This window comes from Chiloscyllium plagiosum, unplaced genomic scaffold (genome assembly GCF_037043375.1).
Source record: "Chiloscyllium plagiosum isolate Xiang-an unplaced genomic scaffold, Cpla_swu_hap1 HiC_scaffold_37, whole genome shotgun sequence".
Classification (NCBI taxonomy): Eukaryota; Metazoa; Chordata; class Chondrichthyes; order Orectolobiformes; family Hemiscylliidae; genus Chiloscyllium; species Chiloscyllium plagiosum.
In genome coordinates, this window is record NW_028270175.1 from 40286192 (window position 1) to 40305537 (window position 19346).

The 19346-nt window shown below is 44.1% G+C and overlaps 1 protein-coding gene across 2 annotated transcripts in view; it reads right to left on the bottom strand.

The window, feature by feature from the left end:
• Positions 1–973: 973 nt before the first annotated feature.
• The window catches only part of LOC122540126 (proproteinase E-like), an 85073-nt gene continuing 66700 nt past the window's right edge, over positions 974–19346 (bottom strand). For both annotated transcript variants that reach the window (XM_087980720.1, XM_043675433.2), the window contains 2 exons: positions 19077–19229; positions 974–1513 (listed from right to left, as the gene is read on the bottom strand). In XM_087980720.1, coding sequence (XP_087836846.1) covers positions 1496–1513; positions 19077–19229 — 171 coding nt within the window. In that variant the 3' untranslated portion in view covers positions 974–1495. The remainder of the gene's footprint in view (positions 1514–19076; positions 19230–19346) is intronic.

Sequence of the window (19346 nt, forward strand, 5' to 3'; positions counted from 1 at the left end):
CTTTCTTTCAGCAATACTGACATTTTTCTCAGTTCCATTGAACCAGTTACAGTCAGGCTGGTCTATGTCAGATTTTATGTTCCACAGATCTTCCTCCTTCCATCTTCATCTAACTTTATCTAATCTCATCAACCTGGCCCTCTATTTCCACCACCTTGCCTAATCCAGCTTCCTCTCAACTGCCTCAACGCTACTCAACTCAACCACACCTTACTGTAGAGATTCCACACCCTAACCCCACTCAGTAAAGACATTTCTCATGAATTCCTTATTTAATTCATGGCTTTCCTGTATTGAATGAGAATCATGCAAAACAGAAGAGGCCCTTCAGCCCACTGCTAAAATACACCATGAACTACTTTCCAACTCTTGTCCCCATTGCCTTGAATGTTATAACACCTCAAAGGCTCATCCAAGTATTTTTTTTAAAAAGGTTGTGAGGTTTCTGCCTCATGCACCCTCCCAGGCAGTGCATTCCAGACTCCACCACCCTCTGGGTAAAGTGTTTTCCTCAAATTCCCTCTAAACGTCCCATCTTTCACCTTAAAATTTCGCCCCTTGTTCCTGACTGTTAAGGTTTCCCTCAAGTACATCAATACTAACTGCTTCGACTATTCTCATTTGTAATGCCTCGGAGTAGAAAAGTTCTTTCCAACTTCTTTGTGAGATTTATAAGTGCCCATCACATGCTTATGATTCACTGCAAGTGGAACCAACTTCCCTGAATCTAGTGTGTCAAAGACCTTTGAAATTTTAATGATTTCTGTCATGTTGCTCAGTCTTCCCTATTGGATCATCGTTCCTTCCAAAGGAGATGGCTAAAGGCACCTTTCAAGCAAATATCGTTCATTAATTGGCTTACAAATCAGGGCAGACCACAACTCATCCAAAAACAAATAGGAGGACGATGAGGAAGAACAAACCAAATGCGTTTATTTATGATCAATCTACAGGACTGATGGCACAGATTAAAACCACCTCGTGCAATGATGCCCACCTCCTCAAATAGCTGGATTACACTGCCTGTCTGTTGTCACCATGACAATCATGTTCAGTGGCATCTTAGTAATGCCACTCATCATACCAACATCTGTATATGGAAAAAAAAAGGAGGCAGGAGATACAACATGAAAATAACTAGCATTGTGTATTCTTCCTTACATCCAAGTTGTGGGCATCTACACGTATATGCCATCCTCAAAAATATCTCTACCGAATAAAATGTATTAACGTGAGGCTAATGTTAAATAAATCCAGGCACTTAAAAACTATACAAGCACTGCTTTAAGAATAAATTACAAACAATCAAACATAATATGAGATGTAGTTCATCTGAACCAGAAGATTCATGTTTAAACTGTAGAAAACACTTCTTTACGTTTGTCTCAATAAGTGGAGCAGAGGAACCTGCTGTGCAAATCACCAACATATCTGCAGTCTGGTTTACATCTTTACCAAAGGTATGTGATCACCTGCAGGCTATTGTTCTCTTGCTTTAGTTGCTACTCATGGTCTGGAATAAAGAAAGTGAATGATTAGTGGATATAAAAACATCAAAAGCAGGTTAATCTGGCTATTTACAGTCTTGGACCTTAGCAATTCTGTTATTTAGATTGAATCTCAAGGTACAGACTCTCAAACTTTGGTCTTGAGTTAGCTGTTTGGGGGCAAACTGCTGAAAATGCGTCACACTGCTCACGTCAAGTCACTCCCGGGAATGAATAGGGATAAAAGAAGTGCCAAACCTCCATGGGACTATTCCTTCTTTCACTTTATTAACTTAAAGCTTCAATCATCCAACCATTGATCATTTAATTTAATGTATAGTCAGAGAAACATTTTTTAATGTGACTGCTATATCTAGGCTACTACTGCTTCCTAAGTATTAAGATATTCTCTAAAGCTGTGGGCATGTGCATATATATTGTACCTAACCCTGTTTGATTCTTATTGCTAAGTAAGATTCTTCAATTCCTCCTGTATTGTAACACTAATTTATTTACATCTGTACATATTTGGTTCTCACATCCAGCTCTCTCGTGTAGTGTTTAACACCTCTCTTGTCTCATGCTCAGTCTAGACTGGTACATTCTCCTTTTAATGATATCAGAGTTAGTTATGACATGTTAACGTACATGAACTCATTACATCACAGTGACTGATTCAGTAACCATAAAATCGCCATTAAAAGAAACAGAAATTAAAGAGTTTGCTTCAGTATGTTTAGGTGAACACAAAAAGCAATTGAAGGATTAGAAAGTGATTTTATTTCCTGTTATTTTTGAAAATCTAGTCAATGTTGAGATATCCTGGGTGAATATTTGGATGATACTGGTGCTGCCTGGGCTGAGGTGTGGCCGGTTCTGAAGGTAGAGATTCAGTTGGAAGTTGGGTTTGATGGAAAGATGAAAAAATTCAAGGGGACTTTGGCAAATTGCAATTACATCCAAAATTTCACAACTTTCAAGCCATGTACTTCACTTCAGTTCAGAGTGATCATGTCTGTCAAAGTAATTATAAAGGAAACTCCAGGCTTCTCCAGAACAAGAATTTAGTGACAAAAACAGCATTTAACTAAAGCTCTGTATCCAGGCCCTTTCTAGTTGTTTTATGAGGAACAGCTGAGCCATTGGGCTTATAATCACTGGAGTTCATAAGAGATGAGTTGAGGAGTGGTTTCATCACCCAGAGAGGGTGTGCCTGTGGAATTCTCCGCTACAGAAAGAGGTTGAGGCCAAAACATTGAATGCTTTTAAAAGGAGTTAGATATGGTTTTTAGTAACAAAGGGGTCAAAGAGTATAGGGAGAGAATGGGAATCAGGTAGTGAGTTGGATGATCAGTCATGGTCATATTGAATGCTGGACCACATTCAAAGGGCTGAATGGCCTACTCATATATATTTCTATGAAGAACGAGCAGTGATTTTATTGAACATAAAAGATCTTGAGGGGGCTTGACTGAATAGATGCTGAGAGGATTCCGTCCCATGATGGAATCTGGTTCCAGGAGCACTAAGAAAAGGGATCTCCAATTTAGCAGAGATGAGGAGGAATTTCTTCTCTAAGATGGTCATTGAAATATTCTTCCCCATGGAGGTTGGATCATTGAAAATATTGAAGAATGAATTCAATCAATTTTTAACCTAGAATGAAGTGAAGAGTTATGGGGGCAGGCAGGAAGGTGGAGATGAGCCATAATTAGATCAGCCATGACATCATTGAATGGTGGAGCAAGCTTGTTGGGCTAAATGGCCTCCTAGTTGTAATGATCTGATGATATTACATCACATGATCTCGCCATGTTTCTGGAACTAAAGCTGACTCCTTTATCAGAAATGATCTGATAGTCTTCGGTCTAATCCATTAGAGGCAGTAGGGCTGAAGTTTCTGACTGGTCTTTTCTTGGTCCATGCTCAGACACCAGCCCACATCTCTAACTGGGTCCAGAATCCGCTGTAGGTTCAGGGGGATTGGGAACATACAAAAAGTAGGATCATCTGAATGAGGAGGGAGAGTAGGCCACTCAGCCCTGCTTTGCCATGGCTGATCTGATTGTTCCCTCTTTGCCATATTCCCACCATCCTCTTGTCTACTGCTACCTTTGAGGAAGGGCGTTCTGAAGACTCAGGACTCTCTGCAAGAAAAACAATTCACCCAATTTTTGTCTTAACTGGATGACTCCTTATTTTTAAACAGTGACCTGCAATATCAGGTTCTCATAAAAGAGGAAGCATCCTTTCCACATTCCATCCTGTCAACATATCCCAGGATTTTATGTTTCAATTCACCTCTTACTCTACTGGTTCCAGTGGATACAAGCCTAGACTGTCCATCCTTACCCCATTAAACAACATGCCCATTCTAGGTATCAGCCTGAATTTACCTGCCTCAGGTAAGGTGGACAATACTGAAAAGATACTGTACTCCAGATGTGATCTCACAAGTGCCCTGTATAACTGAAATATAACCTCCCTAACATTAGGTTTCATGTCCCCAAGTGATCAATGAAAGCTTTCTGTTAGCTTTCTTATTTACTTGCTGAATCTGCATACCAACCTCTGCAATTCATGCACTAAAACACCCAGATCATCTGCATCTGTGTACTCCAAACCCCTACCATTTAAATAGTGTTTCTTTTCTACTTTCCATGTTCAACATTTTCCCAAATTATACTCCATTTGCCACATCTTTGCCAACTCACCTATCTCTTTGTAGTCCTGTTATTTTCTCTTCACAGATTACTTTTATTTGTGAAACGGTTTGTGATTGGAGGAATACCACCTTGTAGAATCTTTCAGCTGCAGTTCCTGCATTTGGAACCTTAGCAGCTGGCTGTATACAATCACAAAATCCCTACATTGCAGAAAGAGACCATTCAGCCCACCGAGTCTGCACTGACCTTCTGAACAGCATCCCACCCACACCCATTCCCACTACCCTACGCCACCCCAGTGACCCCTCATTTACCCTGGCTAATCTTGGACAGTACAAGCAATTTAGTATGGCCAATCCACTTAACCTGCCCATCTTTGGGCAGTGGGAGGAAACTGGAGCATCCAGCAGAAATGCATGCAAATTTAGGGAGAACAGTGATCCAAGCCTGGAATCAAACCTGGGTCCCAGCACTGTAAGGCAGCAGTGCTGAACAATATGCTATCCATTCCCCAACCCTACTCTTCCCCTTGACCAAAGCACCTAACCTACACATCCTTGAACACTATGGGCAATTTAGCATGTCCAATCCATCTAACCTGCACACCTTTGGACTGTTGGAGGAAACCGGTGCACCCAGAGGAAACCCACGCAGACACGGGAAGAATGTGCAAACTCCACATAGACAGTCGCCCAAGGCTGGAATTGAACCCAGGTCCCTGGTGCTGTCAGGCAGCAGTGTTCACCACTATGCCACTGCGCCAGTATAAGGAAAGGCTGAGACTCCTTTTCCCGAGCGCAGAACACCAAGAGCTGACCTCATAGAGGTTTATAAAATCATGAGGAACGTAGATAAGATGAATATCCAAGGTTTTTGCCCCCAGTGTAGGGGAGTCCAAAACTAGAGGGCATAGGTTTAAGGTGAGAGGGGAAAAGGTCTCATGGAATACAGAGAGAACTCGCCATTTGGATACAGAACTGGCTCAAAGGTAGAAGACAGGGGATGGTGGTGGAGGGTTGTTTTTCAGACTGGAGGCCTATGATCAGTGGAATGCCACAAGGATCGGTGCTGGGTCCACTGCTTTACATCATTTATTTAAATGATTTGGATGTGAGCATAAGAGATATAGTTAGTAAGTTTGCAGATGACACCGAAATTGGAGGTGTAGTGGACAGTGAAGAAGGTTATTTCAGATTACAACGGATATCTTGATCAGATGGGCCAATGGGCTGAGAAGTGGCAGATGGAGTTTAATTCAGATAAATGCGAGGTGCTGCATGTTGGGAAAGCAAATCTTAGCAGGACTTATACACTTAATGGTAAGGTCCTAGGGAGTGTTGCTGAACTAAGAGACTTTGGAGTGCAGGTTCATAGCTCCTTGAAAGTGGAGTCGCAGGTAGATAGGATAGTGAAGAATGCTTTTGGTATATTTTCCTTTATTGGTCAGAGTATTGAGTACAGGAGTTGGGAGGTCATGTTGCGGCTGTACAGGACATTGGTTAGGTCACTGTTGGAATATTGCGTGCAATTCTGGTCTCCTTCCTATCGAAAAGATCTTGTGAAACTTGAAAGGGTTCAGAAAAGATTTATAAGGGTTTTGCCAGCGTTGGAGAAGTTGAGCTATAGGGAGAGGTTGAATAGGCTGGGGCTGTTTTCCCTGAAGCATCGGAGGCTGAGGGGTGACCTTATAGTGGTTTACAAAATCATGACAAGCATAGATAGGATAAATAGATAAAATCTTTTCCCTGGAGTGGGGGAGTCCAGAACTGGAGGGCATAGGTTTAGGATGAGAGGAGAATGATATAAAAGAGACGTAAGGGACAACTTTTTCATGCAGAGGGTGGTATGTGTATGGAATGAGCTGCCAGAGGAAGTGGTGGAGGCTGGTACAATTGCGACAGTTAAGAGGCATTTCGATGGGTATATGAATAACAGGGGTTTGGAGGGATATGGGCCGGGTGCTGGGCAGGTGGGACTAGATTGGGTTGGGATAGCTGGTTAGCATGGACGAGTTGGAGTGAAAGGTCTGTTTCCGTGCTGTACTCTATCAGTCAGTCTATGATCTGAGGGTTAACTTTTTCATGCAGAGGGTGATGCATGTATGGAATGAGCTGCCAAAGGAAGTGGTAGAGGTGTGTACAATTGCAACATTTAAAAGGCATTTGTATCGGTACATGGATTGGAACAGTTTAGAGGGATATGGGCTAAATGCAGGCAAATGGGACTCGTTCAGTTTAGGAAACCTGGTCGGCATGGACCTATTGGACCGATGGGGTCTGTTTCAATGCAGAATGACTCTAAGTGCTGAAAGAAACCTTATGCAGCAGAAAGAACATGAACAGAATCTGTGACTTGGCTATGAATCACCTCCAATATGCCACCACATATCAATGGTGAAGCAGTCAAAACGTGGTACATGAATAAGCAATTCACCAGTGATAGCACAACACCAGCACATCCCTTTAAATAGCTGAGGATTGCAGGTTACAAAATGATTCCTTAAAGAAAAATAATGAAGCAATACAGAACAGATAATGGGGGAAGAAATGTCAAGCATGGCATGCATCCAACCAGCCGGACTACACGCTGAAAGATGGCATCGGCTTGAGTGATGAATCCCTCGCTGATTCCGTGTTATCATGTTTTCCTGCTGCAGTGACCCTCAGTCCTGCACTTTGCTCACTCTCAATGACTTTGCCCTGTGGGTGTGGCTTATTGCACCTTTCCAGTCATTACCAACATGCATGCCTCTCTCTATACGGCCAAGTTTCTGGTTATGCAGACATGTAACATTCTTCTAACCCTCTCTTCACAAAAAGAGTCATTGAGGTCAACAGTATAGATAAAGGCCATTTGGTCCATTCAGCCTGTACCAGACATAAACAACCAATGAAGTCTTCTCACCTATGACCAACACATGGCCCATTGCCTTATATGCCTTGGCATCTAAATACTTCTGGCATCTGGAATGTTCCTCATCTTAGAGCCATCATCAGTAAGACCATGATGTGTCTTTTGGAATGAAGTCACTATTAGCAACAAGCCCTAATGAAGATTAACTTAGAATGTCTATCCCCCGTTACACCTCAAGAATCCCACCACAACACAATCATTTGTTTTGATGCCGATTTCAGGTCTTTTTTGTCCAGGACATCAGAAAAAGTGCTTTTGTTCATCTTCAACATAATGGGCCTTATTTGTCCACCCAAGGTGGAAGATGAGGCAACTCATCAGAAGGAGGCAATCACAATCAATTGCCTCTCTGCTCCTTTCTACTTACTCTGCCTCCAAACTCCCCATTTCCATTTAGAGAAACATGAAGTGCAGCTGAACTGGAAGCTTGTCAATGCATTGCAGGATCCCTGCTAGAGGCCAAACCACGTTCCCCTTCTACAGCAGTAACTGCTGTATTCCAGTGTTCAAAAGCTCAAAGACACTTTGACAAGGAGAGAAGGAAAGTGTGGAAACTCTGTGGGTCAGGAGGTGGGGTGGCACCTAAGTGGGTTAAAGAGGTTAGATGAAGAACGTGTCCGCGGTGGCAGAGCTGGCCATTGGGTGTGGAGATTGGAAGATAGATGTGAGGGAGGATAAGCTGGAAATAAAATGGCTAAGACTGGTTAGATGTTGAGGGAAGGTATTGGGATTAGGTATCTGATGGGGTTTCATGTGTCCCTGTGAGGGCCGAGTGTTCTAGGGACACAATTGGATCTTGGGGAGGGAGTGGGGTATTAGCTGTTGTTGGGGGAGGAAGATGCAGACATTATGAATGAGGAGTCAATTTTAATCACAGTTTCAAGCAGGTTTTAATGTCCTCAATTATCCCTGGCCCACCATTAATGTGGGCAAGCCTGAACCTCCCAAAGTCTCCAAATCTAACTCAGAGTTGGGAAGCTTTTGGCGTCACATAACTGCCCATGGGCAGTTTAAATCCTGGGCAGTTACCAGTGTGCTGTCCCTTCTAAGTGGTCCCAATGTCAGTCTCAGCCCATCTGGAGCCCAAAGAGTTTGACCAATGTCTTATCCAAAAACCAATATCAAGCGAGGAGCACTCCTTCAATACTACAATGGAGAGGCATCTTAGATCCTGCTGTTGGGATGGAGTGGAACTAGAACCCAGGACCCTCTGACTCAAATGTGAATGTGTCACCAGCTAGACCTAATCTCTGAAAGATGTTTTTCACATCGACTTATAAAACACTGCATGTGCATAAAACCTGAGAGGCATAAAATGAACATCCTAATTTCAAACCATTCTAAACATGGCGTAGAGTAAATGTCTTAAAATAAATGCCATAAAGCTGCGGTCATGATTTATCTTAACTACAAAAGGTTATCAAATCCAAGTCACTACAGCTACTTAAAGAAAGAAAGAAATAGGTATTTAAACAATAAAGCTGTTAAGGAATATGGCATTGAGATAAAGGGTCAACTCATTAAGATAAAGGATCAAATTGAATGGTGATGCAGCCATGAAGGGCTGAATGCCCTCCTCCTGTTGCTATACTTCTGTTTCTATGTCTTCATGGAGATAAACTTTCTTTTTCAAAATTTCCAAAAACAAAGCAAAATCTGCAAAACAGTAATTACAGCTCCAAGAAATGTTCAGCTCCAGCTGAACAATATCTCAAAAAAAAAAGGAGCAGCTTTTACAGCCATGATTCTCTCCAGTCCATCATTTTGGATTTTATTGGTCAATGCATTGACTATAGGAGTTGAGAGGTCATGTTGCAGCTGTCCAGGACTTGGTTAGGCCACTTTTGGAATACTGCATTCCATTGCGGACATGGGCCAAATGTTGACAAATGGGACTAGATTAAATTAGGATATCTGGTTGGCATGGACGAGTTGGACAAAAGATATGTTTCCATGGCTGTATGTTTCTATGACTCTATAACTTACACTTTCTCTGCATGTAAGATCGAAAACTATATGATTGCAAATTGACTAGCTGACCATTAATTTCACATGATGAAATAATGCCACATGCATTGTGTGTATGGCACATTATTGGTGGATTCCTGAACATCATAATATACAATATCAACAGGATTGCCAGTAATCTTGGCATTTCTTCGTGTCAATTCAGTCAGGTTATTGAACCAAAACCTAAAGCTATGTTAAAATTCTTTAATTCCAATCTCTTCAGGTGATCATACATTTGATTCCGATAATGACTCCCAACATCTTTCCCAATACCAGACCAATACGCTCCTTCAAATCTCAAGGTCCGATTTCCTCCCCTTTCAAAAGATTGGAATCATACAAGCTTCCCTCAAGCAAGGAACAACAATATAGCAGAGAACAATGGAGAGGAGTGTGCTGATTTAAAAATTCAGAATACAAACTCAAACATCTAACTTTGTTGAGGTTTTTCACATTTTCTTCCAGTATTTTGGCTCAGGGCAAAGACAAATCAAAAATATTCCAAGCAAGCTGAGAAAAAAAATGAAGAAACCAGAGTTAGTGCGTGTCCAAACTGAGATTGCTCTTGGGCCAGCTCATGGTGATTCCATCAGTTGGAGAGGCAAGGCTTAAAGAGCAGCTCCTTCACATTGTAGGAACACAACTGTGTCAGACTCTGAGCCCTACATATCAGAGTATTTCATAAGCAGCCGCAAAATAATGATCATAGTTCAAAGCACCAGTGTTTCCTCACCAAGTAAACAACAGGAAGTATGGATTATTACAGGCCAACTTGTGGTAGTGATCCTCGTTCACTACCCTGAACCAGGTCATATTGCTTTGACCTGATTAATACTCTATGGTTTGGCAAACAGACTTTGGATAATGAGGTCAACTTTCTTCCGGCAATAAATGTTCATCCTCCCATCCTTTTCACTTCTGCTTTAATTCACTCCACAACATAACTCTGCTGTTCACACACACACACACACCCCACAGAGTAGCCTTTCTCTCTACCCTGGACTTCAGGGTTATAGTGTAGCTTAAACTTGGAGCTTGTAACTAAGCAGTTCCACATCAGCAATGAGACAATATATTGAATGCGCAAAGGGAAAGAAATTAAAGTCTTGCATTTACGTAACACCTTTCACTACCTGAGGATGGTACAACATGCTTTACAGCCAATGAAGTCCTTTCGAGATGTAGCGACTGTTACAATTTAGGAAATGTGCAGAGCAAGCTCCCACAAACAGGTGAGAGAATGGCACAAAGTGAGGTGGCCTTTATGAGAGCCAGTGCTGATGTGATGGACTGAATGGTCTCTTCTTGCATTGCAATAATACTGTGAATCTGTGAAGAATAATATTGGTCAGGGAGAGTTCTCAGACTCTATAAAAGTGCACTTTAGGCCCATTTACATAAACCAAGGCCTTTCCTGATGCAATGTCCCATTTGAAAAATGACACTGCAGTCCTTCCTCAGCACTGCCTTATCTTAGTCTCAGTTAAATATTTATAGTCAATGTGAGTTACACAACCCTTTAGTACTTCAATGAAGTTTGCTTCGGTACATGCACTATAGCCTGGAAGCAGTTACCCCTGCACTGAAGAGCAGATCATCATGAGCTGGGTATCAAGGAGTGCTTAAGACCCAAACACTACATCACAGTAGTGTTACCAGTAGTGCATGGGGAGAGAGATGTGCTGTTGCATAAGTAGTTGGTAGCAGGGTAAATAGTGAGGCTTTAGAGAGCAGTAGCTCAGCAAAAAGTACAGGTAAACTCAAACTCCTTTGAACTTTCCTCTTTGGTCTTACAGCGTTTAGGGAAGTCGCATGTACCTCCTGCAGGATGTGGACATTCAGGGAGACTTCCATCGTCCCTGATGACTACACCAGCTGCAGCTCCTGGGAGATTGTTTTAGGGAGCTGGAGCTGGATGCACTCAGGATCATCCATGATGTGATGATGCATCAGAGTTTTAGTGAGGTGCTCACAGCTAAAGGTGCAGGCAGAGAGTAGCTGGGTGACCACCAAGAAAGGCAAAGGGAGTAGACAGAGATTGCAGGAATCCCCTGTGGCTATTCCCCTCGAAAACAAGTGTACCATTTTGGATACTGTTGGGGGGGGGCAGCGGTGGGGGGGTGGGGGGGGGGGAAACGAGAGAGGAGGTATGACCATTCAGGGAAAGCAACAGTAGCTAGGTTGGTGGCAGCCAGGTTGGTGGCACTACGACTGGCTCTGGAGCACAGCCAGAAAGGGTAAAGGTAAACAAGAACTTAGTGATAGGAGACCCGATAGTTAGGGGACAGACAGGAGATTCTGTGACCATAAATGGGAATCCAAGATGGTGTGTGGCCTTTGGGGTGCCAGGATCCAGGATATTTCGGAGCGGCTGCAGAATATTCTCAAGAGGGTTGGTGAGCAGCCAGAAGTCATTGTGCATTTAGAAATAGGGATGAGGTCCTGTGGAATAATTATAGAGAGCCAGGAAAAAAGTTAAAAACCAGGACCTTGTCAGTGGTAATCTCCGGATAACTTCCAGTGCCACGCGCTAGCGAGGGTAAGAACAGAAGGACTCAGCACATCAAGTGTGGCTAAAGAATTGGTACGGGGGCAGGAATTCAGAGTTTTAGATCATTGGGATAATTTCTGGGACATGACAGGGAACGAGGAATTTCTGTTGAATAAATTGCATTTATTTCAATGAAAGAGTGCTGACAGGTAAGACCAATGAACTCAGGGTTTGGATAGGTACATGGGACTGGGATATTATAGCCATCACAGAACATGGCCAAGGGAGGGACAGGACTGGCAGCTTAATGTGCCAGGGTACAGGTGCTTTAGGTGGGACAGAGCTCGTGGAAAGAGGGGAGGGGGAAGTTACATTTTCGATTAAGCCGTGTATCACAGCAGTAATCAGAGATGAAATAACTGAAGGACCATCCAGTGAGGCATTGTGGGTAGAGTTAAGAAATAAGAAGGGGATGGTGACATTGTTGGGGTTGTACTGAGGACCCCCAAGTAGTCAATGGGAATTAGAGGAACAAATATGCAGGGAGATTGGGGAGACTTGCAGGAGCAATAGGGTTGTCATAGTATGGGATTTTAATTTTCCGAACATAGCCTGGGACTGCCATAGCATTAAGGACTTAGATGGGGTGGAATTTGTTAAGTACATTCAGGAAAGTTTCCTCAAGCAGTATATAGAATCACAGAATCCCTACAGTGTGGAAACAAGCCATTTGGCCCAACAAGTCCACACCGACCCTCCGAACAGTAACCCACCCAGACCCCATTCCCCTACCTATTACTCTTTATTTACCCCTGACTAATGCACCTAACCCCCACATCCCTGAACACTCTGGGAATTTAGCATGGCTAATTCACCTAACCTGCACATCTTTGGATTGTGGCAGAAAACTGGAGCACCCAGAGGAAACTCACGCAGACACTGGGAGACTATGCAAATTCCACACAGTCACCCAAGGCTGGAATCACACCCGGTTCCCTGTCGCTGTGAGGCAGCAGTGCTAGCACCATGCCATCCCCCTACTTGGTCCTACTCAGGAAAGGCAAACCACGACCAACTCTTGGGAAATAGGGCCGGCCAGGTGACTGAAGTGACAGTGGGAGAGCACTTCATAGTTATGGAGAGGGACAAAACTGGTCCACGGGTTCAAGTGCCAGATTAGGGCAAGGCGAATTTTGATAGAATTAGACAGGAACTTGCAAGGATTGACTAGAGTAGTTTGTTTGCAGGCAAAGGGACCTCCAGCAAGTGGGAGGCCTTTAAAAGTGACATAGCTAGAGTTCAAAGTCTATATGTTCCTGTGAGGGTGAAAGGTAAGGTTGACAGGAATAGGGAACCCTGGATGATAAGAGATATTGAGGCTTTGATCAGAAAGCTATAATCAAACTGGCCCTAAAACCCTTCAAACCTAGATCTCCCAGAGTGTCTTGATTTACAAACCCTCTGAAAAAAAATCAAGGACAACGTAACCTTGTAAAAGGAACAGCATCATCACAATATTAAAAGGAAAAGAATAACTAGAGAGACACTCCGACTCCTCAAGGACCAAAGTGGACATATATGTGTAAAACTGCAGGAGATGGGTAAGGTCCTCAATGAATATTTCTCTGCTGTGTTTACCGTGGGGAAAGACATAAAGACTTGGAAACTTGGGGATGCTAGTGGTGATATCTTGGGGACAGCCCAGATCTCAGTAGAGGAGATGGTGGATGTATTAGAATGTATGAAGGTGGATAAATCTCCTGCTCCTGACCCAAAAACACTGCAAGAGGCGAGAGAAGAAATTGCAGGGGTCTTGGCTGATATTTTCGAGTCATCGTTCGCCACAGGTGAGGTCCCAGAAGAGGGTAGCAAATGTTGTGCCCTTATTCACGAAGGGCTGCAAAGAGTACGATAGACTAGTAAGCTTAACATCTGTGGTAGGCAAGTTACTTGAGAAGATTCTGCACGATAAGATATACATGCATTTGGAAAGACAGGGTTTAATTAGGAGTAGTCAGCATGGCTTTGTGTATGGGAGATCATGCCTCACAGATTTGTTAGAGTTTTTGATGAAGTGATGAAGGTTGACAAGGGCAGGGTGGTAGACGTGGTCTATATGGATTTCAGTAAGGCCTTTGATAAGGTTCCGCATGGTAGGCTGTTCTGGTAGGTTAGATCTCATGGAATCCAAAGGGAGCTGGCAAATTGGATACACAATTGGCTTGATGATAGGAAGCAAAGGGTAATAGTGAAAGGATGGTTGTCACATTGGAGGCCTGTGACAAGTGGAGTATCTCTGGTGTCAGTGTTGGGCCCATTGCTGTTTGGCATCTATACAAATGATCAACGAATGTACAAGGCATGATTAGTAATTTTGCAGGTGACACTAAAATAGACGGCATTGTGGACAGTGAGGAAGGTTATCAGAAATTTCAGCAGGACCTTGGTCAACTGGAGAAGTGGGCCAAGAAATAGCAAATGGAGTTTAATATAGATAAGTGCGAGGTCTTGCATTTTGGAAAGTCAAATCAAGGTAAAACTGTCATGATGAATAGTAGGTCCTTAAGGTGTGTAGTGGAACAGAGGGGCCTTGGAGTTCAGGTGCATGGTTCTCTAAAAATGGAGTCACCGATAGACAGGGTAGTGAAGAAGGCTTTTGGCACACTGGCCTTTATCAGTCAGGGCATTGAGTATAGAAGTTGGGAAGGTATGTCGCAGTTGTACAGGATGTTGGTGAAGCCCAACCTAGAGTATTGTGTCCAGTTTTGGTCACCTTGCTATTGGAAGGTGTTGTTATTTAACTGTTTTAAACTGGAAAGATTTCAGAAGAAACCATTCAGAAGGATTTTGCCAGGACTCAGTGGTCTGAGTTATAAGGAGAAGTTGGACAAGCTAGGGCATTTTTCTTTAGAGCAGACTAGAATGAGGGGGAATCTTATAGAAGTGTAAAATATCATGAGAGGCATGGATAGAGTGAGTGCACAGTCATTTTCCGAGGGTGGGGGAATCGAGGACTAGGGGGCATCAGTTTAACATTAGAGGGGAAAGAACAAAAGGGAACCTGAGGGGCAACTTTTTTTACACAGAGGGTGTATGCTTATGGAATGAGCTGCCAGCGGAAGTGGTTGAGGCAGGTACATTAACATTTAACAGGCATTTGGACAAATACACTGACAAATTGGATATACAATTGGCTTGATGGTAGGAAGCAGAGGGTAACAGGGAAGGATGTTTGGAGGCCTGTGACTAGTGGAGTGTCTCTGATGTCGGTGTTGGGCCCATTACTGTTAGTTAACTCTATCAATGATCAACGAATGTACAAGGCATGACAAATACAAGGATAGGAAAGGTTTAGAAGGATATGGGCTGAGTGCAGGGAAATGGGGTTAGTGTGAATGGACATTGGCCCAAAGTGGTCTATGCCAGCCAAAGGGCCTGTTTCCATGTTGGAGGACTCTATGACTCTCAACAGAACTGAAGTGAACGGAATATTAGAAGTCTGAAGATTTTTAATGGATTTTGCAAATCCATTAAAGAGGTTAGGACCTTTTAAAAGCACCTGCTTATTGTGGTTGCGAAACAAAATGGCCGGGATATGGAAATACACAGTTATGAAGAAGGCAACTCCCAAAATTCAACCGGCAGCATGGATCATCAGAATAATTAAATAATCTGAACAGCCAATTACTGAAGTCTGAGATCTTCTTATTGATACCAGTGCAGCTTCCTGCTAGGTCTTCACTTCTGAAGATAACAATGAATCCCAGTGCGAGAGCAAAGTCTTAAATACTATTCAGGCCAGATCCTCAATATTTTTCTAAGCATTTAAACAAGAAGACCAATGTTTTCAAGCACTCTGACTTCTCTACACCTAAGAAATAGGAACAGAAGTAGTCCATCCGGCCCATCATTATGGCTGATCACTTACCTCAGGGTTCCACCTTTTCACATGGGGGTGTCACGCCTCAATTTTTCTATCACTGGTGAGATGGTGTAATTAGCAAATTTCGAAAAGGCACACAGCAGATAAGATTTTCATTGGACAAACAATTCCAGAGCAATTAATTAATTAGTGGAGTGTAATTAACAAAAAAACAGTCATTGAAAAGAGTTATGCGAGTGAGCTGACTAATCAAAACACTGAGTAGTCTTTCTGTTGGAGGAAGGGGTGCAGAAGGAAAAAGATTAGGCCCCAAGATCTGATTGCCAAGGAAGAGGATGGGGTCCAGGTCTGAGTTGGATTAATATTGACTGACCTTGGTTTGTCTATGGTCAGCCACACTCCGAGTGGACTTTGTACAATTCGCATGAAGGTGGGAATTAGAAGCAGGTTGCTGCTTTATTGTTGGATGATGGGGGCAATGTGGGTGTGGGATGTGTTTGGCTTGGTCCCATTGACCTCTAAACTAGAAAGTCACTGTCATTCTCCACAAGCAACCCCGTTCCACTTCCTTCCCAGTTGGTGTACACATCACCCCCACTCGCAAGAACCTGCAACATACAGCCACTTACACAGCCACCTTTCACTCTAGTCTCACACACCCAACCTCCATCTCCCTGGCCTTCTCCCAGCAGCTTCACTCAACCTCAATGCCTCTCTCCAGCAGCTTGCCTGACTCTCACCCTCTCCCAGCAACCTCTCTCACCCTCAATGCCTCTCCCAGCAGTCTGCCTAACCCTCACGCCCCCCCTTCCAGCAGTCTGCCTGACCCTCACGTCCCTCTCCCAGCAGCCTGCCTGACTCCCACCCTCACCCCCTCTCCCAGCAGCCTGCATGACTCTTACCTTCACCCTCTCTCCCAGCAGCCTCCTACACCCCCTCTCCCAGCAGCCTGCCTGACTCTCCCACCAGCCCACCCCCAGTAGCCTCTCACACCTGCTCTCCCAGCAGCCTGCCTGACTCTCACCCTCACCCCCTCTTCCAGCAGCTTCCCTCACCCCCTCTCCCAGCAGCCTCCCTCACCCCCTCTCCCAGCAACCTCCCTCACCCCCTCTCCCAGCAGCCTCCCTCACCCCCTCTCCCAGCAGCCTCCCTCACCCCCTCTCCCAGCAGCCTGCCACATCCCCTCTCCCAGCAGCCTGCCTGACTCTCCCACCAGCCCGCCCCCAGTAGCCTCTCACACCTGCTCTCCCCCTCTCCCAGCAGCCTCCCTCACCCCCTCTCCCAGCAGCTTCCCTCACCCCCTCTCCCAGCAGCCTCCCTCACCCCCTCTCCCAGCAGCCTCCCTCACCCCCTCTTCCAGCAGCCTGCCACATCCCCTCTCCCAGCAGCTTGCCTGACTCTCACCCTCACCCCCTCTCCCAGCAGCCTCCCTCACCCCCTCTTCCAGCAGCCTGCCTGACTCTTACCCTCACCCCTCCCCTCCGCTCACAGCCCATCTGACTCACATTCTGTTCATTCTCCTCCCTCCTCAGCTCTGGGAAGCTGTCACCCAAACTTCTTCCTCCCCCGAAGGCCCATTGCACCCTGACTCTCCTCGTGATGATCAGAGAGCAATCCATTTCCGTTCCACCCCTGAATCCCTTCTGTTCTCTACCACACAGATTCAAAGGCATGGCTTAGGACCTCAGCCTGATTGGTGCACTCACTACTTCCTCCCATTGGACGGGCTGTTTCTCTCCAACAGTTATTGCAAATGGACTAAAGCCTCTGATTGGACAAGCAGCTTGTTACAAAAGCTGTTAGTTACACCCACCTGCATTTTGAACAATGTGCTCGCTGGCTGCATTGTCACCCGTGGACTTGTCTTTGGGCCAGTTGGATCAACCTCAACTATACCTTCCTGCAATGACTCCATATTCACTGATTCCCTTAGCAGCGTCTACTATAAGGGGGCAATAGTCACTGAACTAATACTCCAGAGGCCGAAGCTAATGCTTAGAGATAATGGGTTCAAATCCCAGCACAGCAGACCTTGGAATACCAACCAAACCCAATCCACTAATGCCCTTTAGGGTAAGAAATGCCCCACTCATAATCAGCTGAGACCCACGGTAAATTGGTTAGCTCTTAACTGTCCTCTGAAAGGGTCAAGCAAGACCCTCAGTTCAAGGGCAATTAAGGATGAGCAATAAGTGTGAGTCTTGTGAGTGACTAAGTCTTTTCCCTGTGGTATGGGAGTCCAGAACTAGAAGGCTTAGGGTTTAGGGTGAGAGGGGTAAAGATTTAAAAGGGACATAAGGGGCAACTTTTTCACGCAGAAGGTGGTGCGTTTATGGAATGAGCTGCCAAAGAAAGTGGTGGAGGCTGGTACAGTTACAACATTTAAGAAACATCAGGATGGGTATATGAATAGGAAGGGTTTAGAGGCATATGGGTCAGGTGCTGGCAAATAGGACTAGATTAGGCTGAGATATCTGGTCGGCATGGACTAGTTGGACCGAAGGGTCTGTTTCCATGCTGTACATCTCTATGACTCCATGACTCCTATATCTCATTAATAAATAAAAGAGAAAGATGTGACATCATAAATTCCTCTAACACTGCTTTTAATGGATCCACATTTGTCTTAACCAAATGATTCTTTTTTACACAGTCCATTTTCATTGGGTTTTTTGTAGATTGTATCCATATTCTAATATCACTTTCCTTATGAATTTCTTGGTCACCTTTTGCTGTTTTCTATAAACCTCCTGATCCTCAGATTTACGAATATTTATGGTGACTTTATAAATCCTTCTATTTAATCTTACATAGTCAATAACTTCCTTTGTTATCTACAGTTGACTGACCTTTTAGAGTTCTCAAGAAGGGTCATTGGACCAGAAACATTAACTCTGCTGCCTTGCCACAGATGCCTCCAGACCTGCTGAGTTTCTCCAGCCATTTCTGTTTTTGTTTCTGATTTCCAGCATCCACAATTCTTTCAGACCTTTTGGAGTATTTGAACCTTGAAGGAATGTTTCGTTTTAAAGACCATACCTTTGAGTGGCATGGTGCCTCAGTGGTTAGCATTGCTGTCTCACAGCAGCAGGGATCTGGGTCCAATTCCAGTCTCAGGGGACTGTGTGGAGTTTGCACATTCTCCCCGTGTCTGTGTGGGTCTCCAACCACAGTCCAAAGATGTGCAGGTTAGGTGAATTGACCATGATAAATTGCCCGTAGTATGCAGACTATGTGAGCTAGCCATGGGAAATGTAGGGTAACAGGGATGGGTGGGTCTGGGTGGGGTGCTTTTCGGAAGCTTGATATGGGGCTGAAAGGCCTGCTTCCACATTGTAGGGATTTTGTAATACTTAGGACAAAACACATTGTCACTCAGTTCAAAATGTGAACTCCAATTTCTCTCCAGCTGCTTCCAGACTCGCTGAGCTTTTCCAGCAATTTCTGTTTTTTGTTTCTAATTTACAGCATCATCACTTCTTTTGGTTTTTATATCAAACGTTCAAATGGACTATCAATTCATCATCGTCTAATTGCTCAATAAGGCTGAGCTAATTTTATATTCACAGTTTACTTGAAGCAGAGAAATGTAAATCAGGCAAAATGATGCTTAAAGATGGACTTACATCATTGATCCAGCTGTTGAAGGCAGATATCCGAGTGTAGACAGTGGGCTTCCTCGCTGTGTTACATGGGTAGGACCCTGTGAAGCTCCCCACTCCATTGACGTACCATCTACCATCACTACCAAAACAGTTCAAAGGGCTGCCTGGGTCACCCTGAGGTAAAAGAAGTCTCTCCGTTATGTTGAGTATCTTTTTGTAACAAAGAAAACACATTGTTGTTTTGCTGCCTCAGTTGGATTTTACTAGTTAATCTGATTAACATCTCAGAAT